Source organism: Trachinotus anak, unplaced genomic scaffold, assembly GCF_046630095.1.
Source record: "Trachinotus anak isolate AG129_WGS33_773 ecotype Australia unplaced genomic scaffold, CSIRO_AGI_Tana_v1 ptg000026l, whole genome shotgun sequence".
Classification (NCBI taxonomy): domain Eukaryota; kingdom Metazoa; phylum Chordata; class Actinopteri; order Carangiformes; family Carangidae; genus Trachinotus; species Trachinotus anak.
The window spans coordinates 5,121,678-5,146,432 of record NW_027273877.1 but is presented as its reverse complement, the minus strand read 5'-3'; the positions used below and the strand labels follow the sequence as shown (position 1 = coordinate 5,146,432).

Sequence of the window (24,755 nt, the reverse complement as noted above, 5' to 3'; positions counted from 1 at the left end):
GCTTAATGATGGCTGTGGCCTGCTATGACACGAACGCCCTCTGGACACAAGTCAAACTACTGTTTGCCAGAAGCTGCTGATGGTCTCATTTTAAAACATTACAACCACATTTTTATGCACGTGTTCAGTTTGCACATAAAAACGTGGAAATGTCAGTAAAAAACACACAACTATCACCTCAAGAGGTTTTATGCTTTGCTGATTTGGGAAATATGACATTTTGAATAAGAGGAGATTACCTCCACTTCTTCTGTTGTAGGCAAATCGTTTGTTTGTGCTCAGCATAGCATTTGATAAAAACACTAGAGTGCACTTGTGACTCATATAAATACAACAACACTCGCATTTTTGTGTTGGTTTTGTTCTGTGAAACTTTGGGAGCTGGATTAGTCGGCTGTTCCCCAAATCCATCTGGTCATGAAGTGAGTGCAGTCCTGCCTGAAATACTTAAAGCTGGAGCATTAGAGTCTCCTACATACTCTCCAGTTGAAAGACTGCTTGTTCTTGTTTATATAACTGCCAGACTGTAAGCTCTCTGCTGGGATTAGTAGTTCTTAGATGGTTTTTATGAGAGAAATAAAAAGGTAACAGATATATTCTTTGGGTCTTAAATATTGTGGCGTTATGAAACAGAAAAATGCATCAGAGGTTACAGTGACATGACAGCTGCTGCAGTTTTTGACCATCGAGTGTCAAAGCATTTTGAAATTCATAGGGTAAAGGTTATTTTTTAGATTGAAGCTTTATATATCATTTGTAACAGATGTTGCATGATGCATTTTACATAATAATTATTAGCACTTAAATTTGAGACATTAGACCATAAACAATCAGATGTTATGAGGAAGTAACAGGCCTGTACACTACATCTATTAACACTGTGTATCATGGTTGTATTTGGTAAATGTGCTGTGTGATTTTCTTGCAAATGACTGAAAAAAGAAATCACTGCTAACAGACTGTCGTCTTCATTGAAGTCAGAATATTTGATTTGCATTCAGAAACATCAGCCTAGTTAAAGACAAGAAAAAAAAACTAACAACAAAATACCAAAAGAACAAAAGAGGCCTCAGCCTTCAGGTGTCTTATCAGTGTGTTTGTATATATTCAAGTGTGTGTATGTGTGTCTCGGAGAATGTGTGTGTGTGTATTCTGCATACCAGTGTGAGTCACATGCAGGTCTGTGTATCCGTGGTAACAAAAGCTCTCATTCATTGAGGAGAAATTACTCATTCATTGTTAGGCTCTGTAAACGTCTGTGAATCTGTGTGTGTGTGTGTGTGTGTGTGTGTGTGTAACACAGTGTTCTGTCATTAGTTATTAGGAGTGTATTGACAGAGTGTGTGTGAAAGTAAAGGGTCATTACACATTTATTTATTTAAACCTAAGTCAAAATGAAAAATGCTTGGACAGATGTTGGATGTTTTCATCCAGAAAATCAATTCAGACCTTGGTTGTATTAATGCAAAGATTCATCCGCTGAATTGTTCTGTATTTGCAGTGTGTTGGTGAGGAGAACTGGGTGGACAGCAGGACCATTTACATTGGACACAAGGAGCCTCCTCCTGGAACTGAGGCCTTCATTCAACAAAGATTTCCAGACAACAGAATAGTCTCCTCCAAGGTCAGTGAAAACACCCACACGTACACAGAAAGATCAAACACACTTTATTCAGACGGGGCAGAAACATTGTTCAGAGTTAAAGAAGTCTCTCTTTATTCTGTCCTGTTCAAAGTCAATTACTCTACTACTCTACTCTATTCAGGGTAAGAGAGCAGGGCACAGACAAAAGGACGTGACAGTAAAGAACAGTTAGTGCTGCAGCACAGTTCAACCCAGTCTTTTATTGTGTGGGTGAGTTATTCCTGGTAATTGCACACTGTGTTGAAAAGACTACTCAGTGTTCGAGGTGTTTTGGGAAGAGAGACCAGCTGATTTTGGATATTATATTTTAAAAATCTGTTTTTAGCCGCTTTATCCCGTAGTTTATGAATCATACTCCTCCTCCTGTTGATAACAGATCTATATTTGTACTGTGATAGATGATATATGAAGTCTTTATTGAAATATTGAGTCCTACAGATGGTGTTGCCAATGAAAAGCATCTGTTGATGTCCTCAGAGCCTGTTGGCATTCAAAACACAGGCACTGTGTTGTCTTCTACTTCTTACAAAAAGCTAAAATGACATTAAATATATTAATACTGCCTGAAGTTCCCACTGTAGTTGACATGGATAGCCGCTGAGTGGCCCCTTTTGGGGGCTGGGATTTTAACACTTTTTGTTTGTTTTGTTGGTATTTTAACAATCAGTGTATTGTTTGACTGAACATGATCCCGTCTCATATTTTCCAGTACACATTTTGGAACTTCATCCCTAAGAATATGTTTGAGCAGTTCAGGAGAGTCGCCAACTTCTACTTTCTCATCATATTTCTGGTCCAGGTAAAAGCTTTTTTTTTCTCTTTGTGCTGATTTCTAATTCACTGCAGATTTTTAAAATACATTTTCCTGTCTTATTTGTCTTACGTGCTTCTATTCTGCAGTTAAATGCTTCCAAATAATTTCTATCTGTATATTTCTACTTTTTTAATTTGTAGTTTTGCCACAAAGGATCATAAGATACTTTACCTGTAGATATAGATATGTTACTATGTTACTTATTCTGGTAACACTGTGCAGCATAATGAGGCTAAAAAGGAAACCATCACTAAAAATTCCTTTAATTTATGTGCTGCTTTTATGTATCTACTGATTGACCTGTTGTACAGACTCAATCTTCTTCACTTGATTGTTTCTTTTTCACCTCTCCAGGAGGTGTCGTAGGATTAGTGAGTGTAGCAGTAAAGTTGTAATCAAAGGAGTCGTTGTTTGTTTGAGTGTCGGAGGAGATGAGGTCTGTCAATATTAATAAATAATAATTACCTCCATGTAGAAGGTCAGATATTACTTAGTGCCACTTTTACTGCTGTCTGTCATCTTGATATATTCTTCTGCCCTAAATTCATCGTCACTTATTCACTCCTCTGTGTGTGTGTGTGTGTGTGTGTGTGTGTGTGTGTGTGTGTGTGTGTGTGTGTGTGACTTCAGTTGATCATCGACACTCCCACCAGTCCGATCACCAGCGGGCTGCCGCTCTTCTTCGTCATCACAGTCACCGCCATTAAACAGGTGAGACACAAAAGGTTTTTGTGATCGGTTTAATTTAACTTCATTTGCTTTACACATCACCACCGGAAAAACCTACACACGCCTCATCACTCAAACACACCGCGCCCTCTCAACTTCTCCTGTCTCTCTCTCAGGGTTATGAGGACTGGTTGAGACACAAAGCGGACAACGCTGTCAACCAGTGTCCCGTCCACGTGGTGCAACATGGGAAAGTTGTCCGCAAACAAAGTCGCAAGCTCAGGGTAAATCACTCTCACCCCGGCTTTGGTGCATTCGTTGTATTGGCTCATGCTGAGGGATTTTCCTGCTGTTAAGCTGTGTGTGCATGTGATGTGTGCATGTGTGTGTGTACATGTCCACATTTGAGAGCAATGTAGCTTTTAAAATCTGTCACATTAATGTATGTTATGTAACAAATTCCTGGAGTGAAATTAAAGGTAAAATAACGGATATGGAGGATCGACGATCCTGTGAGAGGACAAATGTCTTTGACTGCTGGCTGAACTTGAGAAGCTTGCAGGTGGTAAAGCAGAAGGTTAGCTTGTTAGGCAAACTGTATTAGTAGAAAGTGCATTAGCAATACTAAAGGGATAAGTGCCTGTTGTCCTCTAAGACATTACATCCAGGGGTGAGTTTTTCATTTGGACCCAGAAGATGAATTTGACCATGTTGTTCTGGAGTCATCGAGTTGACCAGTGGATGCTCTCGTGGGACCTGAGTGATCAAAACAAGAAACTTAGCATGAAGAAAATGGATTAAAAATTCAGAATTGTTTATATTTTATTCAGCACACAGTATATAATAGGGATGAATATAAAAGGCCTCTGTCTGTCTGTCTGTCTGTCTGTCTGTCTGTCTCAGGTGGGAGATGTTGTCTTTGTGAAAGAAAATGAAACGTTTCCTTGCGACCTCATACTTCTCTCCTCGTCTCGAGATGATGGGACCTGCTACGTCACGACAGCCAGTCTGGACGGAGAGAGCAGCCACAAGGTGTGTGTGTGTGTGTGTGTTATACTTATAATCTCTCTCTTTCTTTACCTCTTCCCCCTTTTTTGTCTTCCTCTGTTCCTCCCACCATCCCTGTTCCCCTTCATTCTCCCTCCCTCCTTCCATCATCCTCTCATCACCTCTCCATCCTACATTTCTCTCTCATTTCTTACTCATCTATCCTCTGTAATAATCTTTGTCTTTCAGTTCCTCCTCCTCTCTCTCTGATATTTGTCCCACTTCTGTCTTTTTCTGCCTTCCTCTTTGTCCGTCTTGATTTCTTGTTTTTTTTTCTCTTCCTCCCCTCACAGACATATTATGCAGTCCAGGACACCAAAGCTTACAACACAGAGGAGGAGGTGGACTCCATCCACGCCACTATAGAGTGTGAACAACCACAGCCCGACCTGTACAAGTCAGTGCAACCCAAACACTCGCAGAGTTGAAAAAACGCTCTCTCCCCTCATAAATATCTGAAAGCGTCTTCTCTCTACACAGATTTGTGGGACGAATCAACATCTACATGGACAATGAGCCAGTTGCCAGGTAACCCCAACCCCTCACACATTACAGTGTAACGACCCACTCTGCTAATTTTTATAAAGAATAAATCAATTAAATTCAAGTTGTCCAAAATACAACTTTAAATTCCACCTTAATGCACTAATTAGTTTACATTTACACAAAATTCCTGACTTTTATTTCTGAGTTGTTTTTTTTTTTTTTGTCTTTATTAAGTAATAACCTCAAAATAATTAAAATAGAAATGTTTTTTGTGATTTCTAACAAACATTAGAAATGAAAAAGTGGGGAATACTTGACTAAACTTGTTCTTACTGTACTGTATTTTATAACTGTCAATATTTCGAAAAAAAATATTTAAAAAAAAAACATAAGAAACTTTTTCCTGTGCTCTAAATGTCTAAATCTTTTTTCACATTTATCTGTGAATTTTTATCAACTTGTGAAGTTGTGCTGGGAGATACGGATAAATCAATAACCCCTTCACAACGACAGTGATGAAACTGCGTCTGAATGAGCTGTTGTCTGTGTGCAGACCCTTAGGATCCGAGAACCTGCTGCTGCGAGGGGCCACACTCAAGAACACCGAGCACATCTATGGTAATATCACCTGAAATCCGCTAAAATGGTAGAAAGAAGAAACATTCACTTTTTAACTCAAAGTCCACTTACTAGCTTTTTTGGGGGGCTTTCAAATGCATTTTGCTGTCTTCTTCAGTGGATGAAGCTTGCTCAGTTGTCATCAGGTGATCTTTGTTGATAGGTGGTCGTATGTGGTCGCATATATCTCCCTGACAACAGAGCAAACTCCATCTGCTGATGGATACTGCGAGGTTTGATTGAAAGCTCTGGAAAGAGCTAATAAATGGCTCTACTGGTCAAGAATTACTGTTATGTTCATCATTCACCTCTTCTTCTCCTTTAGCTGTTGCCATCTACACAGGCATGGAAACCAAGATGGCTCTCAACTACCAGTCCAAGTCTCAGAAACGGTCTGCAGTAGAAAAGTAAGCGCTCTCTCTCTCTCTCTATCTCTCTCTATCTCTCTCTCTCTCTCTTACATAATATAAACTGTTTCTGGAGGAGAACCTGTTAGCATCAGTTCACTTTGGCATCATCTTTTTTTCTCAGTTTTTTTTTTTTTCTTTGGCATCATCTTTCTTTTCTCAACATCTTAGATAATCTGTAATATTTTTACCCATCCCTCCATCCATCTGCTCACTTTTCAATTCTTCATTTTTCCACCGGCTGAGGGTCCTTGTGTGTCTCTGGCTCGCTGCACTGACTGGATCACTTTCTTTCCATCTGGCGTTGACATGCGTCTTGTATCCAGATGGCTTGTAGATATGACTGGCTGTAGGTGGATTACATTTACACTTGGTTACAGTGTGTGCCTGATTAACTCATCGGAATTGTATTTGTCTTCCTCTTGCCAAAAATGAACTTGGCATGGAGTAAATGCCTTCTCTCAGCTGTTCCATTTACACAAGTATCTATTCTGATAAGTACAGTGTGTCACAGTCGAAACCAGTAGTACCTGTGGGACTACACTGCACCGTCTCTTTGAACCCTTGTGCATTTGTTGTTCTAGTTTCTATCTGTGGATCAGATATTTTTGTGTTGATGTTGTCAAATGCTTATCAGGCAGCCTCTGTAGATAGTTTGGATGATTGCACCATGCTTGCATCTTTTTACTTATTCTACATGTGCATTATTTTTCTGCTAAATTAACAAAAACAAACCCCAGAACTTGTGTGTGTTGCATCATGAGAGAACCAGAGATAAGAAATGAATGGGGAGGATTTAAGCATTAAATCAAAACAATAAGATGTAGATAAGGGACAGAGTGACTGAGTCAAAGTGTGCAGACAGGCTAACAAGCACCGAGTTTACTGTTCGAACCAGGTACAAGAAAAAATCATGCTAACCCTGAAGCCCCCTGAGCAGCTGCTTGTTGTCTCCCCCTGCAGGTCGATGAACGCCTACCTGGTGGTCTACCTGTGCATTCTTATCAGCAAGGCCCTCATCAACACTGCGCTGAAGTACGTGTGGCAGGCGGATCCCAACAGAGACGAGCCGTGGTACAACGAGAGGACAGAAACAGAGAGGCAGAGGCACATCGTGAGTCTCCTCATTACGCTGCTTCACTGACAGAAACAAATGTGTGTTTTCTTCACCATCTCACACTCTTCATCCTCATCCTCAGTTGATCAGGGCGTTCACGGACTTCCTGGCCTTCATGGTTCTTTTCAACTACATCATTCCCGTCTCCATGTACGTCACCGTGGAGATGCAGAAGTTCCTGGGCTCCTACTTCATCATGTGGGACGATGAGATGTTCGACGAGGAGCTGGGGGAGAGAGCCGTGGTCAACACGTCGGACCTGAACGAGGAGCTGGGACAGGTAGCAAAGTCCATTCACTCTGAGCAGACCAACGTAAAGGCAAATATTACACAGAGCTCACCCTGCTCTCTTTCCAGGTGGAGTATGTGTTCACAGACAAGACAGGGACTCTGACAGAGAACAACATGGAGTTCATCGAGTGCTGCGTGGACGGACACGTTTACGTGCCTCATGCCATCTGTAACGGACAGGTAACAACCCGATGGATGGATCGATGCATCTTCATCTGTATCTATATATTTTTAACTTTTGGTATTTGTATTCGAATCGGATTTCCTCAATGTTAATGTGTCACATAAAAGTTTTTATGTAACTGATTTGACTTGTTGGCAGGTGATGCCTGGTGCGGCCAGTATGGACATGATCGACACGTCGCCAGGTCCTGAAGCCAGGGTGAGCGCAGCCTGTCTGTTAGTGCGTGTGTGTGTATGTGTGTGTGTGTGTGAGAGAGAGGGTAACAGTGTTGGTCGTCCACCACAGGAGCACGAGGAGCTGTTTTTCCGGGCGCTGTGTCTGTGCCACACGGTGCAGGTGAAGGAGGAGGAGACGGTGGACGGGATCAAGCACGGCATCCACCAGGGCAAGTCCACCTCCTTCTACATCTCCTCCTCTCCAGACGAGGTGGCGCTGGTGGAGGGAATGAAGAGGTGCAGCACGCAGACACACACACACACACACATACACAATGCCAGTGATAATCAGACAGTTGAATTGTGTGTCGCTCTTTGCCGCAGGCTCGGTTTCACCTACCTGAGACTGAAGGACAGCCACATGGAGATCTTGAATAGAGAGGATGAGATTGAGAGGTGAGTGCGTCCCTTTGAAACAATGTTGTTTATCTTTTTAACCCTCAGCAACAATTCTCTTATCAGCTTTTTATTTATTTCAAGGTATTTATAGCAACTGTAGTATTTATTATCACTGTTTTTGTATTTTCTTTTTTCACCACTGACTGGATTATCCAAAGGTTTATTTGACATTATGGACTCAGTTTACAGTTTCAGCATGTTACCATACTTACACAGTTTGGTTAACAACACATAAATTTAGAGCAGTGATTAGAGTTGATCCGAACTGCGTTTGTAATATTACGTCACTCCTGCAACAAGTCTGAGTAGCCTAGTAACAGTGAAAACCAGCAGCCCTCCAGCCACGATTATAAATTTAGACCAGTGATGAACAGAGATGATTATTGTTGCCGGTAAATTTTGTATCTCTGGACTTTCAGCATTTTCAGCTTTCAAGCTGGTGACAGATCATGTTTCAGTTAATGAAATAAGATGATTCTAATGTAGCTTGAGGATATTTTCAGTGTTTCTGTGTGTTTTTATCATTATTATTATCTTTATCAGGTTTGAGCTGCTGGAGGTTTTGACATTCGACTCAGTCAGACGGAGGATGAGCGTCATTGTCAGGGCCAGCACTGGTAATACACAGGAAGCTGTTACAAATATGTATAAGTATATATATGCAGCACGGATATGTGGTTAGATTTCTGTGCATGGTTTCTCTCTGACACACTTTCTCTTCCTCTCTTTTTTCCTGTGTGTGCGTGAGCAGGTGAGCTCTATCTGTTCTGCAAAGGTGCAGACTCCTCCATCTTCCCCAGGGTTATCTCAGGCAAGGTGGATCAGGTTAGAGCTCGGGTGGAGCACAACGCAGTGGTGAGAGCACACACACGCACGCACACACACACACACACACACACACGCACACACACACACACACACGCACACACACACACACACACACACACACTTTCTCATCCTCTCATAGACCTATAGAAGTCATTTTCTCCTGGAACATTTCTGAGCGTTTTAAAAGGTTGGGTGATTTCAGTGGTTTCCACAGTTACAGCACATGACCTCAGCTGTTCCTATGGTTACCACAGGAAGTAGATCAGTGGAGCACGGCGCACTTCCACCAAGCAGTTGTTCTGTATTTGTACTGAGCGTCCAGTGTGACTTCTAATAGACAAAAACTGTACTGGCAGTTACCTTTTACCTTAGACACAAAACAAATTCTGTGAGAAAAGCTACTTTAAAGAAAAAAACACCAAAACCAACTGAGGTGGAAGAAGACAGCTTGAAGATAAGTAGACAGGTTGTCGAGAAATAGACAGGTTCTACAGAAATACATACAATAAAGCAATAAACTGCAAAATCTTATCACAAAGTAACTCCCAAAATGCAGAGCTGATTCTCACAGTGGCAGAGTATCAGAGGGATGGAGTCTGTGGTTCAGTTTACCCATAAAGATGAGCTAAATAAAGCGAATGGAACCTGTAGTGGAAACCAGGTCACTAAGACAACACTTGTCGAGGTTGCAGCTGCAGATAAATTGTAGTTTTCAGTGAAAACAGAATGATCTGTGGTGGGTGTTGTGCTGGTGAGGCCCAAATAGAAAGAGCAGTCGCTGCCCACACACTCGCATTCAGAGACCAAACTCTGAATGTGTTTTGGAGGATGGAAAATGCTTGTGTTCTTCTGAGTAGATCATTAATTCTTCCTTGGTGTGTCAGACTAACCCTGTTTGAATCTTCTGTGTCCTCCAGGAGGGTCTGAGGACACTTTGTGTTGCCTACAGGCCTCTGAGCCCTGAACAGTACCAGGAGGTTTGCCACCTGCTGAGCGGGGCCAAGTTGGCACTACAGGACCGGGACAAAAGACTGGCGGAGGCCTATGACCTCATAGAGAAGGACCTGATACTGCTGGGAGCCACAGCTGTGGAGGACAGGTGGAGGATCTCCTTTAAATGGCAATTGTATTGTATAGAAATCCAGTCTTTGCTTTTGGTCTCTTATAACCATTATGTCTGCACTTCAGCACTAACTCTTGAGTCTGTGTTTGCTGCCGCCATGACAAGTGCTGCCCCACTTCTAAATGAGCCAAACTGAGCAAGACCAAGTGGCAGTTCAACCCTCCAATTACACACAGTACTGGGGCAGTTATAGTGCAGGCTTCAAAGGGATCTGTAACTCAGAGGACGCTGCAAGTCAGCTCATCCTGCGCAGTCAGAAAATGATCCAAGTATCATTATTGTTGCCACTGAGGAATGTTTTTAATATTTGTTTTTGTGCAACTAAACCATTCACTTGCACACATCTCCTCCTTCACACAACAGGCTCCAGGAAAAAGCGGCGGACACCATTGAGTCTCTCCACAAGGCCGGTATGAAGGTGTGGGTGCTGACCGGAGACAAGATGGAGACGGCGGCTGCAACCTGCTATGCCAGCAAGCTCTTCCGTCGCAACACCCAGATCCTGGAGCTGACCACCAAACGCACGGAGGAGCAGAGCCTTCACGACGTCCTGTTTGACCTGAGCCGGACCGTCCTGAGGCAGCACGGAGGCATGACCAGGGACACGTTCTCTGGGTGTGTGTCTGTGTTTGTTAGAGACAATAGTTCACTCTTTAGCTCCACGAGATACATTCTTGTGTATTTTATTTTCCCATAGAGTTTCCCTGAGTATTGACTGGTCTGTTGTTTGTCTAGTTTGTCAGCTGACTGTACTGACTTTGGTCTGATCATCGATGGAGCCACCCTCTCTGCAGTGCTGAGGCCCGGCCAGGAGGACTCAAACTCAGGGAACTACAAAGAGATCTTCCTAGAAATCTGCCGCAACTGCAGCGCTGTGCTCTGCTGTCGAATGGCGCCGCTCCAGAAAGCCCAGGTACCCAGACCTCTGGTGGCACCTGTATCTGAACATACAGATTTCAGTCAGAACGGGCAGCAGTGAAACAACTGTTGATGGTTTTCGGTCTGTAAGAGTTTCGAGGTAAGATGTGGCTTTTGCTTTTAGATTGTGAAGCTGATCAAAGCCTCCAAGGAGCACCCAATCACACTGGCGATTGGAGATGGAGCTAATGATGTCAGCATGATCCTGGAGGCCCATGTCGGCATTGGTTAGTACTCTGGTAGCCATCCTGCATCTCGTCAACATGCTACGACGTTTCAAGTTACTTTGCACCACAATACAGTTACTGTTACATGCACAGTGCTCCTTTAACCAAAGAATATATATATAAACATTTTCACTCAGTACAGTTTTAATCTGAAATAACCAGGAAGTGACAAACCTCTGTCTGCCTCTCCAGGTATTATGGGTAAGGAGGGTCGTCAGGCCGTGAGGAACAGTGACTACGCCATCCCAAAGTTCAAACACCTCAAGAAGATGCTGCTCGTCCATGGACACTATTACTACATACGCATCTCTGAACTCGTGCAATACTTCTTCTACAAGGTAGAAGCAGAGTTTGTTTAAGACGAGTCGTTTTGGATTTTGTCTGTTTTTAGCTTGATATTAAGTTGAATTTTTATTTTGTCAGGTTCATTTTTTTTTTTTTTTGCTTGTGGTTTAGTTACAATTCTGTTTCTGAATATTTGTTTATTTTGTAGTTATGCACATGAAATTAGTAAGAATAGCCAAAATATCTCTTCTATTGAAACACTCCTTTAATCTTCTATTTACTTTTTTTTTTGTCCAAAAAAAAAAAAAAACAGAAATAAAAACTGAAGGATTTTAACATTTCCATTCACAGTTTCATCTACTTACCTGCTGCTTGTTTCTTCTCTTATTTATTTTGTCTTTTCGCAGAATGTCTGTTTCATCTTCCCCCAGTTCCTCTACCAGTTCTTCTGTGGCTTCTCACAGCAGGTAGGCACACACATACACACACACACACAAATAACCACTGAGAATGAAAGGGAAAAAATGACTGAAGTGCTGCTCTCTGTGCGTGTCCCCAGCCTCTGTATGATACCGCCTACTTGACTCTGTACAACATCAGCTTCACCTCGCTGCCCATCCTGCTCTACAGCCTCATAGAGCAGCACATTAATATGGACATCCTGAAGAAGGACCCATCTCTCTATAGGTTCGTGTTGAAATCTTCCTAAGCCATTGAAAACTATCAGTTTTATACTGAACTATGTGTTTACTCCACCTTCATAAGCAAAAGAAACACATGAAGATTTCAATTTCATACATTTCAAACATCCCAATCATAATACTTCCATTTAATTGTTGGTGTACAAAATAATAACGTTGATTTTATTTCAAAAACAAAAGCATACTCATTCATTATGGCTCTAATAAACTGCAGGCACAAACAATTTGCTATTGTGTTAGCGTCCACGCAGAGGAGACATTTGTTGAATGGATTCAGATCAGGCTTGTTCTTGGATTCAGTTTGGTCACAGCTGAAACTTTTCCAAAGTGAGAACTCGAGGTTTCACATGATCAGATGAAGAATTTCTTCCTCTCAGGCTGAATTCTTCCTTTTTCTCGTGGTATGACCCTCGTCTCTTGTCACAGACAGCCAGACTCCTGAAGAGAAATAAAAGCCTCAGATCATGTAGTGTTTTAGTGTTTATGATGGGCTTGTATCAGTAATGTATTCATCAATCAGTGCCTGTGCTAAATCAGGTTAAAATATCTCTTTACATCAGTTTCTGGGTAAAGGAAGGTCCCTAAGGCTGCTAATGTAGTATTGATCAATAAATGTGTCATCACTCATGTTAGAGGTCGACATGAGTAATTCATGATGTTTACTGTTTGTCTCCACAGAGATATTGCTAAGAACTCTTTGCTGCGGTGGCCTATCTTCATATATTGGACCATCCTGGGCGTGTACGACGCCGTTGTGATGTTCTTTGGTGCTTACTTCCTGTTTGACAACACCACCTTCACCAGCAAAGGACAGGTAACACCCGTGTCTCTATGCCGGCTCATAGACATTTATTATTTTTTACTTGAAATGTTTCTAATTTGGACGAGATTTACTTCTTTCAAAGAGACAGTATCCACAGACTGCTGAGTGGAGACAGAACTGCTGCCTGTGTCTCCAGTTTTTCATTAAAAAAGAAACTGAAATCCATGGATCCTGGACATTTATATTTATATTAAACTGAAGGCTGCATCATTTTATCAAAAATATTTTGCTTTTGATTTCCATTTTCGACAGGCACAGCCACATCTATAATTTGCTGCTCATCATTTGTCTTTTTCTGTCTATCTGGGATGTTTTCAGTTTATTAATAAATATAAACCAGAGACATTTTTCCTCCTTTTTGTTTCCCAGGTTTATTAACTGTAGCCTTTATGACAGACACAGAGTTGCTTTGATAGTGGATCTTTTACTATGAAGCATCTGAGAGTTTTATTTTTGGCTTTTAGGTTTTTATTTTGTACTTTGATTGTAGCTCAAAGTTAAATGTGGTCTGTACTGCATTTTATAGCTCTTCATTTTACAGTGTGGCCAAGTCTGACGTGTAGCTTGTTATTATGTCATAAGCACAATTTGCAGGTCATTTGTCAGGTTGTACCATGAGTTAACATTAAAGGTGGATTGTTTTTAGTGAATGTAGCAAACAGGTAAAGCTGTTAATTGCCTTGCAGTTTTGCACATGTTAATTATGTGATATTTTGTCTCCAGATAATTACAAATAATTAGTTTGTAATAGTGTCTGAGATAACGGCCTTGCAACCCTCCTCTGTTTCTGCAGAATTTGCAGAAAAAGTTTGAGGGCTGCTGCTCTAACGTGTTCCCCTGAGTGAAGAATGATTTTAGTGGACTGACAGTTTTATGTATAAGAGATGACAGACATTCTTCCATTCGCATCCAAGACACGACAGCATGGCGGGTTTCCCACCATCTTCCTCTGTGTTCTCAGTTTGCTTCCTTTCATTTTCGAGAAGTGCTACTCTCCCGGAAACCTTTTGGACTGCTTTGAGTCGGTTGATTTCACTTATTGTTTTGCATCTAATTTTTTATTTCTTTTTTTTTTTTCTTCTCCAGCCACAAAACTGTTGTTTATTTCATTATGATTTTCTTCTTCTGGCCTTCTCCTCTTCTTCTTCCTCTTCTCTTACCTTTGTGTTGCTTTTTCTTTTTGCTTCTCTTTCCTCCTCCCAGCTAATGACAACCAACACACAGATGGTAAGCCTGTCCCTGTCTCTCTGTCATCTCTCCCTAGTTTCACTTTTCAGTTTCCTGTTTCGTCCCGTCACACATCCTGATACCGAACCACCCGTCATCTGTCCCCCGTTCATCTCCCGTCCAGCCCTTAGTGCCTGCCGTAGATACAGCAACTGTAGGCTTTTGTGTAGTGACCTGCTTTTTTCCTCACGTGTCCAGGTGTTAATGTAGTGATCAAACACCTTAGCGATACACTGTGTGTGCATTGTGTGTGTGTGTGTGTGTGTGTGTGTGTGTGTTCAGTTAAAGCGCAGGATAAATAAATATAGAAAAGAGATTTGCACTCCTACTTCCATTACATGACATCCGAGCCATCTTTCTAATCTAATTCTCCTTCAGATGATGGTTCTCCTTTTAGATCGGAGGAACATTGTCACGTTTGTGGTTACTCTCTGAACCTTCAGGACTATTTATAGGTTCATTTGTAAAGAAAGAGGTTGGATGCAGATGTAGCGATGTTTTCATCCATCAGGATGCAAATCTGAAGCTTTTGACTTGTTACAAATTGTAAAAGGGAAGACCCAGAATATTTATGATGTTGTAATCCACTGGTAGGTGAATTATTTACACAGAAGCGTCTGTTTTAAGTGTTGCTGTGTCACTACTCACATTTTATTTGTTCTTTATAACCTTTAAAGGCTTTTTTAAAAGTTATCCTTTGGTTTTTGAACAGCCAAGCAGTTTTTTTTTAATTATATGAAGTAAAAGTTAAAAAAAAAATCCTATTAGTTACAACTGTTAAACATCACAATGCGTTGCTTAAATAATAGCAGCCACCAAATATTTTAAGGCTCACTGGTTTGTCATTTAACAGCTCATCACATCAGGTGGACTTTTTACATTATTTTCCCTCTCTTCATGTTCTTTTCTACTTTCTTTACTCTTATATCACATATTTTTATTCTTTCTCATGGATTTAATACATTTGGGGAAACTCGGCAAAAATAAATTTGCATATTTGTGGCCAAAGGATTTAAAGTCGAGCCAGAGTGAAAATCCACATGACACAGTTATGATTTTAAAGTATGGCATTTTTATTTTACTATTATGAATTTTCAGGAAAAAGCACATTTAAGTGTTAAACAATGGTCATCATCATCATCAGAATATTGTGGAGAAACTGTAGTAATTATACTGTAGACAGAGGCTGCCCTGCTCCATGTTGACTGTCTCTAAGTTTTAAATTTACATGACTAATTATTATTCTTTAATATCTAAATGATACATTGCACATTTAACATGCACCTCACTTCTTCTAGAAACATTTAACCCATAACTGCACCTGTTCATTCATCAGTCATTGATAATCTCCCTGCCATCTGTTTGATTGATTGATTCCTCACTGAATATGTGCACTTAAGTTCATCACCTTGTGCCATATTAACACCAGGCCTGCAGAAAGAGTGCGTTTACTTTTCCCGATTACAGTCATGTGACTCATGATGCATGTTAAAGGTGTACAGAAGGTTTTTAAACAGTTTCAGCTTTGAATCTGATTGTCTGAAAATAAACAATGAGTTGCAACAACACTAAAGTGTGTACTCACTGATGTGACGGTATGTGTGGTATTCAGAGGGAGTTTTATTTCACAATAAATGTACTGAAGATGAAACGTGTCACTAACAGCAGCTGTTGTCCCTTTGCCTCTGTAGATGTTTGGAAACTGGACGTTTGGGACTCTGGTCTTCACTGTGTTAGTCTTCACTGTTACATTCAAGGTAACCACACATACTCATACAGTACGGACAGTATCTGCGACCAAGGAGGGCTGGATTAAAGCTCGCTGGTGGAGCTGTAAAACCCAACATTTGACTCCTGTCTCTCTTGTAGTTGGCTCTAGATACTCATTACTGGACTTGGATCAATCATTTTGTCATCTGGGGCTCCCTGATTTTCTTTGTGGTCTTCTCTCTGCTGTGGGGAGGAATCATCTGGTAGGTTTTGAAAACATATTTTTTTACATTTCATTTTTAAAAATAATGTTGGATGGATTTCTGAAAGTCTCTCCTCTCCTCTCCTCTCCTCCAGGCCCTTCCTCAACTACCAGAGGATGTACTATGTGTTCATGCAGATGTTGTCCAGTGGTCCGGCCTGGCTCAGTATAATCCTTCTGATAACGGCCAGTTTGTTGCCAGATGTGGTGAAGAAGGTGATCTGGAGGGCGCTGTGGCCGACAACTACTGAACGCATCCAGGTGGGCACATTAAACAGTACATACAGAATAAGTATAAATAATATTATTAACTTAAAAAGTAAAAAAAAATGACATCCTAAATTGTCCTGCTTTTAAACCTAAATTTTGTTCCTGTCACAAACAGGATGTTGCTGCTTCATTACTCTGTATAGTGAATATTAATCACAATGTTAGCAGCTCTGAAAGCTCTAACACAGTGTGTGAAATGTTTAACTCATGACTGTGGCTCAGCAGATGTACGCTGGCTTTCGTTATGTCCCTGCTCTGTTGGATGTAAGTCAGTGAGCTCCTCTCTGTCTGTGTGCAGTGCTCCTTTGTTTCTAGGTCAAGTACAGAAGGGATTTTGTCACATGCAGGAAAACTTTACATGTACTTTTTAATAGTCACAAAGGAGACAGAATACTGTACAATAATACAATAATAGACAATAATAGATTTCCTTTAATTAAGTCAGCTTGAGCTCTGGGGAACTGTGATTGGCATTTTTCACCACTCTCTAAGCATTTTATAAACTAAATAGTTTTGATTAATTAATCAATTTCATTGATAATGAAAAATAATTACCTGCAGCCCTAAAAGACAAAGACAAAGAAACAGATAAGATGTGTGATCTTCTCTGCAACAACAGCACTAGAGACACTCATCATGAAACCAAATGTCGGTTTAAAGTGACTGTAAAGGCTGAACCACACCACTCCCAGGCCCTGGAATCTAGTCAGAGGAGCTTGTGATAAGCACAGCACTGATGTTATTTTCGGTGCAGGTGCAGTACATGGATAACTAGGGACTTTCCTCCAGGGCCTGTGTGATTGTTTAGATAGTTAGATCAGCTGCTGCAGTGAGAATGACGTGCACAGTCTGTCATGTTTGTTTTCTAACTGTTTGCAGTGAGGTTTGAACTTTTGCCTTCTAATGACCTTAAAACCATTTTCCTGTGTCTTCCGTGACCTAAATTTCTCCCTTTCCCATACCTGTCCTACTATCTGTGGTTGTGAGGAGCTGATAACCAGGCTTTATCTTCTCTCAGCTGTTTAAATGTGAAACTTGTGGGGAAGCCTCAGAGGAACTTTTGCTTTCTGTTTTAAGTCACGTTGATCATGTGGCTCTTTGAAAGATCTGACTGACTCCCCTCTCCCTCTTCACTCGTCCCTCTGATCTCCTGGTTCCTAACTTCCTCGTCCTCCTCTCCTGCCGCACCCCTCCCTCTGGTCGTCCTCCGCGGCAGACTAAGCGTCGGTGCCTTGCCTCCGAGCCCTCCACCATCTTTATGCTGTCTCAGACCTCCAGCAGAATCAGTTTCTAACCCAGCCCTCCTGGAGGTGACCCTCTGCCTTTCCTCCTGTCTCTAACGCTCCCTGTTTCTCTCTGTATTTTCCTTTTTCTACATCCCTTCCACTCTTTTGCATGAAGTGACTCTCATGTGAACCAGCCTGATTGCATGCCAGTGCATGTTTTCTTTTAACACTAAGGTTAGAATATGTATGTGTTTATGTTTCAGTGGTAGACCCTCAATGTGTTTGTCTCTGAATGTGTGTGTGTGTGTGTGTGTGTGTGTGTGTGTCTGCAGTGTGTGAGGGATAAAGGGTTTGAGAGGGCCCTGTCCTACCAGAGTTCGGACTCGTTACTAGATGGAGTAGCTGTCACAGAAGCCTAGAGAGCTTCAGCACGGTAAAAGACACACAGCCTGCCTGTGTGTGTGTGTGTGTGTGTGTGTGTGTGTGTGTGTGTGCGATGGGTGGACTGGGTAATGGTGGTAAATGGGTAATGGATTAACATCCTGCAGTGATGGGGTTTACTTTGCCGTGGTGTGTGGTTCTGCGGATTTGACTTTTGGATGTTGTACCTGACTAACATCTGAGTTGCAGTGTGTTTGTTTGTGTGTCTGTGGGAACGTCTTCAAAGTCCATCGATCCGATGCGTCTCCAGGTATTGTATAATGCGTTTGCAGCCTGTTGGGTGGTTCTTCATGTGGAGCTCTGGCGCCCTCTAGTGACACGTTTCAGCATCACTACAGAGGCCAAAGACTGTTACTTGCCGTGGGACTGGACATTCATGCATGTTTGTCATTTTTTCATTTGCATGGTTTGGTTCCATAAAAGCAAGCTTATGGTGTTACATGGTGATACCGTATCTACTTATTTATTCTTTTTTTTTTTTTCTACTCATGTGCAATGTGCTCGGGTTGCATCGCTTGTGTCTAAAAAGAGCACGCGGGACATCATTATCACAGCTGGACAATTGGATTAAAGGCAATGCAATACATTATTAATTATATTATATAAACAACCGAATGGTCTGGTAATGCAGAGTTGTGTTCAGGGTCAGGTTACTGACACAGGAAACTGTCTTGTCCTGTGCAGTCGCTCATTTAGCACTTGCCTCTTCAGTCGTTCCCTTCTTTAGCTCTGCTCCAAAACATCTGAGCTGCGGCTGAAGAAGAGCAAGTGCCCTGAAAAAATTAGGTCTCGGCTCAGTTAGCTTGTGAAACAGCCAGAAAATTAACCTGGTATAGCAAATGCTGCTGTAGTTCACAAGCAGCTGCTAGGAAGTAATACAGAAGGGGACGTTATTTAGATATAAAGTCAGTTTGATGAATCAGATATAAAGTTACCGACCATTACCACGTGTACAGACAAACACTACGCCCAGATATGATTGGTGGATTATAAATAATTGAATGTAATAATAATATAATTTCAGGCTGTAGCTGAAAAAAACCAGACCATTAAACAGGATCTGTCCATACGTTTTTAGTGAATCACATCACAGTGTGAATTTTGACCAGCTGGGATAACAGTGTCTCCTGAGTGTATGGCCTCCACTTGCTCTCTGCATTACTCCACAAGTAACATGCTTTCTTTTCTATTTTTACTTTGTCTCTCCTCCCTCTTCTCTCCCTCTCTCCCTCTCTGTCTCCTCCTCCCTCTTTGCTCTCATACAGAATGCTGATAAACTCTACAAGGGCCAGCTCTCTGAGTTCACCCCCCTGGCATCTCTCCATGCCCCATCCAAGGCTGGCAGCCACCGGCAGGGCTTGGGCCACCAAAGGAACGCCCCGAACCCTCGAAGGTCTGAACCCTTTACCAAGAAAGTCATGTTCACACGCTGGCAAAGAACTCCAGACTACTGCACCTTCACCCCCCTCCTCCGATTCACAGATGGGTCCCGCCAACCAAGGCAGGAGCACGCATACAGCGGGGCGGGGCCCGAGACTTCAGTCTAATTTATCTTTGGTGTTTTTCTATTCTTACATTCTGATATCAGATACAGTGACATCCATTTGGAGACGAACTGAACAAAGGAGTGATTATGATAGATTGGTCCAGAAGTGGATCAGGTCACTGCTACCAGAGCTGGGAAGTAAAGTCAATGAAAAGTAACTGAGTTTATTCATGTTACTGAGCTGGAGTCAAATAACAGGCTATGTTGCTAATGGCAGGTTTATGTAATCCATCTCTGAGGGATTATAATGAAAGTAACTTTCATAACTGGTCCCAGGTCAGCAGCCAAGTATGGCCTCAAAGCACTATGGGACGACTCTGGAGAGGACTCCATCCACAGGGCCTCGCTCACCGCCACGGCGTGCAAAGGGCTCAGTGTACTGATGTCACAACGAAAAAAAACAATAAGTTATGATTCCATAAAGCACAGTATGTCACACTGAAAATATGTGCACTGGCCCTTTAAATCCATCTGCCTCTGACAGCAGGCAGCTGAAGTGTACCTTCCTCTAATTACTAGGATTTATATGACTTTTTAAAAACTGATCATGGCGATAATCACGACGTGTTGTGACTGGAACTGTGCTGCTGATGATAATGATGATGATGATGACGAAGACAGTAACAGTGCTTAAAGCCAGCACAGGCTTTCTCTGACCAAACATTTTCTTTTCTTTCCTTCCTTCTCTCTTTCCATGTGTCTGCTCTGCCTCTTTATAGGACTAACTGGTGTTGCCTGTGTGCAAACCTTTTGTCCCGAAACACTCCGTAGGACTCTGGGGTCAGATCCTACAGCATTGTAAGGAGGAGTGTAGTGGAGAAGTACAGCTCTTGTGTTTGAAAAGCGGATCTGAGTTGGCCTTTTTTCCTGTCTTATTACTTATTCTTTATTGTGTCTTAAAGAAAAAAGTCCAACTTCAGCTCCGTGTCCAACACAAGCTTTTAAGCTTGTAGGTAGCGATAGATGTGTGTATCTGTGTGCTGATAGCTAGTGGTCGTGTTAGTGTGTGTGCTGTGTTCATCTCTGCAGGTTCTCCTCCTCTCTTATTGTCTTTGAAGCACTTTAAACTATAGACATTCATCTTATATTTATCTATAACGCTGAGAGACTAATTAAGTTATTTTATGCCTTATTGATTTAGTGATAGAATCCAGTAGAAGTGGCTGTGTGACGGCTTTCCTAGCTGTTTCTTAATGCCTTAATGTCACCTTGTAAATACAGAGATTATGAACCAAAGAAGACAGAAAAACCTGACCTCCTGGAGGCAACAGCTGATAGAAGTACTGCAGGTTTATTTAATTATTAAATTAGATGCGTGGTCTGTAAGTCAGTTGTCAAGTTTGGGGAGGTTTGAGTTTATGTTACATACTATTTTTAGCACCTTAAAAATTAACATACAAACATACCAATCATAACGCAAGGATTCTATCAAGTGCTCCAATCTACTTAATGCCTTAAATTAGTAGATAATATTTATGAGACTTGCTCGTTGGTCATATAGACATTTATTCAGGAGAACACACACACACCCATCCTAGTCGTGCTAGAAAATCATAACACTGTAATATACACTGATGGTTTTGGTTTTACTCATACACAACCTGCACATAGCAGACTTAATAATATTCACAAAATACAAGAAAAGAAAAAAAAACGAGAAACAAAACAAATTTGATCCAGCATTGGAGCTGGACATATAGAAACGAAAGGTATTAAGTGGAACATGGAATAATAGAATTAATTTAAATTATCTCCACAGTGGTTTTTATTATGATCCTTCCATCTTTTAGCTGAAAGTTAAATTCATGTGACTCATCATTCAGCCTTAGACATGCTCCACGGTTTCATGTTCTCAATCTCGGCCGATGTAACGTTTGCCAGAGCGAGATGTTTATTCCCTTTCTTGCTGAGAGTTACTGACACATTCTCGAGTCTGTACAAAAAAAAAAAAAGGTGAAGGTACCCCCAGCAGCTGGTTCGCTCAGCTTAGCACAAGGACTGAAAACAGCCCGGCTTTGTGAAAATGTATCAGAACCACAAAGCTCTAAAAACCTCTAATAAAGTGTGGCTTTATTTTACCTTCGGACAGCCAAGCTAAGCTGAACGTCTCCTGGCTGTAGCTTCATATTCATCGTACAAACATGAGAGATAGTCTGACTATCAGCAAGAAAGCGAGTTCAAGCATATTTCCCAAAATGTTGATGTTTTTTCTTTAACTGATTCATCAAAAACATTATTTTGTCGTAGCCGAGCTCACCTTGAAGTCTGCTCCTGAGAAAGTAAACTGTTTCCTGACTTACCTGAGCAGTAACATCGAATGGGACAGTCTGCAAAAAAAAAAAAAAAAAAAAAACCTGTTCTAGTAAAAGGCAGTGCAATGTTACAGAATGGTGCTCCAAGGTCAGAGTCTTTCTCAATATGATTCAGATCCAAACTTTGACCTGGTCTGTTTGGTTAAAAATCACAGCAAGATGAAGCCTTTAATTAGTCTGCTCGTCATCAGTCAGCTTTTAGTTTATGAGCTATAGGAAATTCATGTATCAGACGTTCATTCAACCTGATGTCGTGAACAGAATATATTTGTGAGCTGTTGTAGTTTTGCATGGTAGATTGATGATAGCATCCGACTGCTCAGCGCTCATGCTTTTAAAAGCCTTACGATGGCGTCACAAGAGTGCGACGCCGTCGCTGTGCAGTCTATGAATTCTGTCTCACTCTTTTCCTGTTTCAACGCTTCTCCTCTCTGTCTTTCTTTCTAGCTGTCTCTCTATCGCTCTTCCTTTCTTTCTCTGTTTCTCCCTCTGCTGAAGTGATGTGGAAGTTTTCCTACCTCCGCGACAGCCGCCTCCGCCCATCCTCATCATCACGCTCTCATCTGTCTCGGCCATTCCTCCATAGGTCTGTCCATCCATCCATCCATCCATCTATCCATCCATCCATCCATCCACCCATCCATCGTGAGACAGAGTAGAAATGATGTTTTGTACTCTACTTTTAGTAGTTTTCTGAACCAAAGCCTTGTTGCTGCTAGAGATACTCATAGCTGCTTTACATTAGGTGCCTTGTGGTAGTTTCTCTGTCCGTGCTGAACTGTCTTTGCTTGCTTTTATGGTAAATTGACTATTAATAATAGGCGTTTGGATGGGAAAGCAGTGCAGATGATGGATGTGAATGTAAAAGTTCATTTTAACGCAGATTCTACTGTCCAAGAAGACTCATTTGGAACAAATACAGCACTGAAATATTACTGTTAACACACAATCAATGAACAAATTAACGACCACTTGCACCAGAACATTCAACAGCTAATGTTTAATGTTTTTTATTCTTTTTATTCATTTTTTTATATATATGTCCAGGAGGGCATTTGTCTCTGAAATGTTATTTTTACTGTTTTCATTAATGTTTAAAGTATAAATGTCCCATTCACCACAATAAGAGTGAGTGAAGGTCTCACTCCGTGGTCAGAGCACACTGGAAAGATCTTTAATCTTTATTTTAAAGACATAGAAAACTTGAAGAGCTCTTGCTCTGCTTGATCGATCAACTGCGGTCGATCAATATTATAAACTGGGATTTTTTTTAGAAAATATTCTGTGTATGATTCCTTTAATGTCTGACTTGAGATCCTGGTTTTCTACTTAAATATTTATATAAAAAAACAGTAATACTGTTGGATTCTGAGGTAAAATCCACTTGTCTCTGTGATTTGCTATTTAAAGGGTCAGTTCGGCCAAAATTACAAAAGAAAAAAAAGCGTAACATGAACACACACAAATCTTAGAGATACATATCTCCAAACTTGGAAATATAAAACCAAAACTATATCTGCATCGCTTAGTGTCACTAGAGGTAAGTGAGAAAATACTATATGTGTTTTTTATAATTTGGGTGAACTGGCCCTTTAATGTTCTCAGGCTTGTGAATGTAAACGTGTAATCAAGGATCCTGTTCTTCCTCCTGCTGTGTGTGAATTCAAACTGGGCTCCGACAGATACATGTTTGGGGAGAGGGAGAGGTTTGTCACCCATAACTGCGCCAGTATTCAGCATCGTAAAATCGAATCATGTTTCCCCACCTGAATCCACAAGTAATAAGATAGAAATCAATACAATCGTTGACTAAAATCCTCCCTGACTATATAATGATCAGTATCTGAGAAACACTTATCCTTTATGATAGGAGTTTTCTGAAAACTTAGAGGCGCCTGAGGGTTCTTTAAAGATTCATTTAATCATTGCAATACAGTCAGGTACGTCCTGTATCTCAATCTGGAAGACAGACCGTCAGAAAACTGTGGGATCCATATAAATAAATGAACATGTTACGAAAAATATCCAGTTACTTCAGAGCTTTTTGTATGTGTGTTAAAGATCATGTGAGGCTTTGTTACTTTTTTTTTTTACTTTCTGGATATTTGATGTGTGTCTTATTTGTGTAGAAGAGTTTTCACACTGGGTTGTGACAAAACAACACTGGACATGTCTGTTTGCATAGCTTTAAAGAGAGATTTCTGTGGTGTCAGCTCGGATACACCCCTGCACTGAACCGTCTTGTCTGATGATCGACACTTTTGCTGTAGAAATTTTTCAAAGCCATTAATGGTGGATTTAAGGTCTTACTGTACCGATCACTCTTGTCCTCTCTGTCCTGATCTTTCAAGACCACCTTAACTGACAGCCTTCAAACCGAATGTTATCTTTTCTCTTTTGCAATGGATTACTGTATAGTGTATTTCTCATAACCAACAGTATCTATAATCGCTGTACACTCGGATACAGTATATATATATATATATATATATATATATATATATATATATATATATATATATATAAATGTAGTTATGTTAATTAATGTACAGTTTTGGGGTCTTTTTGTATACAGTTTTTAACAGAGTCATATCAAGATTTACTTGTGGATTTTTGCCAACCTTTCTGTAGCTATCAAGAGCAAACAACTGTACATTTGCTTGAAAATAAAAGCCAGAAGTGGAAATATTCAAATCTGAGATGATGTGGTTTCTTTTCCTACACTTCCTGCATCAGCCACAGGGATGCAGTAGAGCATTTCTGATGTGTCAGACCTTACCAACTGAGCTGACAAATCGAAACACACCTGAAGAGTTTCTAAATACCTGAAGGGATGAGAGGAAGTCTCAGGATTCAGAGCATCTAACTAACCTGTGTTCACATGTGCTGTGTTTTCTCAAATTACGCTACCAGCTGTGTTGAAAATGGTTTAAAAAAAAAAAAAAAAAAAAGGACAATTTTTAG

The 24,755-nt window shown here is 40.9% G+C and overlaps 1 protein-coding gene across 6 annotated transcripts in view; it reads left to right on the top strand.

The window, feature by feature from the left end:
- atp11a (ATPase phospholipid transporting 11A) overlaps positions 1-24,477 on the top strand; it is a 46,695-nt gene extending 22,218 nt beyond the window's left edge. Inside the window, exons 3-33 of one of the 6 annotated variants that reach the window (XM_071464217.1) lie at positions 1,502-1,624; positions 2,355-2,444; positions 3,090-3,170; positions 3,305-3,412; positions 4,032-4,160; positions 4,469-4,572; positions 4,656-4,703; positions 5,215-5,279; positions 5,605-5,686; positions 6,650-6,800; positions 6,886-7,083; positions 7,161-7,274; positions 7,417-7,476; positions 7,564-7,730; positions 7,818-7,889; positions 8,436-8,509; positions 8,644-8,747; positions 9,638-9,819; positions 10,207-10,458; positions 10,579-10,756; positions 10,886-10,988; positions 11,181-11,326; positions 11,681-11,740; positions 11,833-11,960; positions 12,653-12,788; positions 14,001-14,024; positions 15,716-15,781; positions 15,894-15,997; positions 16,092-16,257; positions 17,825-17,925; positions 19,199-19,338. In XM_071464217.1, the coding sequence (XP_071320318.1) occupies positions 1,502-1,624; positions 2,355-2,444; positions 3,090-3,170; positions 3,305-3,412; positions 4,032-4,160; positions 4,469-4,572; positions 4,656-4,703; positions 5,215-5,279; positions 5,605-5,686; positions 6,650-6,800; positions 6,886-7,083; positions 7,161-7,274; positions 7,417-7,476; positions 7,564-7,730; positions 7,818-7,889; positions 8,436-8,509; positions 8,644-8,747; positions 9,638-9,819; positions 10,207-10,458; positions 10,579-10,756; positions 10,886-10,988; positions 11,181-11,326; positions 11,681-11,740; positions 11,833-11,960; positions 12,653-12,788; positions 14,001-14,024; positions 15,716-15,781; positions 15,894-15,997; positions 16,092-16,257; positions 17,825-17,911 (3,402 nt within the window). In that variant the 3' untranslated portion in view covers positions 17,912-17,925; positions 19,199-19,338. Of the gene's footprint in view, positions 1-1,501; positions 1,625-2,354; positions 2,445-3,089; positions 3,171-3,304; positions 3,413-4,031; positions 4,161-4,468; positions 4,573-4,655; positions 4,704-5,214; positions 5,280-5,604; positions 5,687-6,649; positions 6,801-6,885; positions 7,084-7,160; positions 7,275-7,416; positions 7,477-7,563; positions 7,731-7,817; positions 7,890-8,435; positions 8,510-8,643; positions 8,748-9,637; positions 9,820-10,206; positions 10,459-10,578; positions 10,757-10,885; positions 10,989-11,180; positions 11,327-11,680; positions 11,741-11,832; positions 11,961-12,652; positions 12,789-14,000; positions 14,025-15,715; positions 15,782-15,893; positions 15,998-16,091; positions 16,258-17,482; positions 17,577-17,824; positions 17,926-19,198 lie in introns of those variants that run through there. The other 5 variants (XM_071464218.1, XM_071464219.1, XM_071464215.1 and 2 more) reach the window with 5 other exon arrangements.
- The last annotated feature ends 278 nt before the right edge of the window (positions 24,478-24,755 follow it).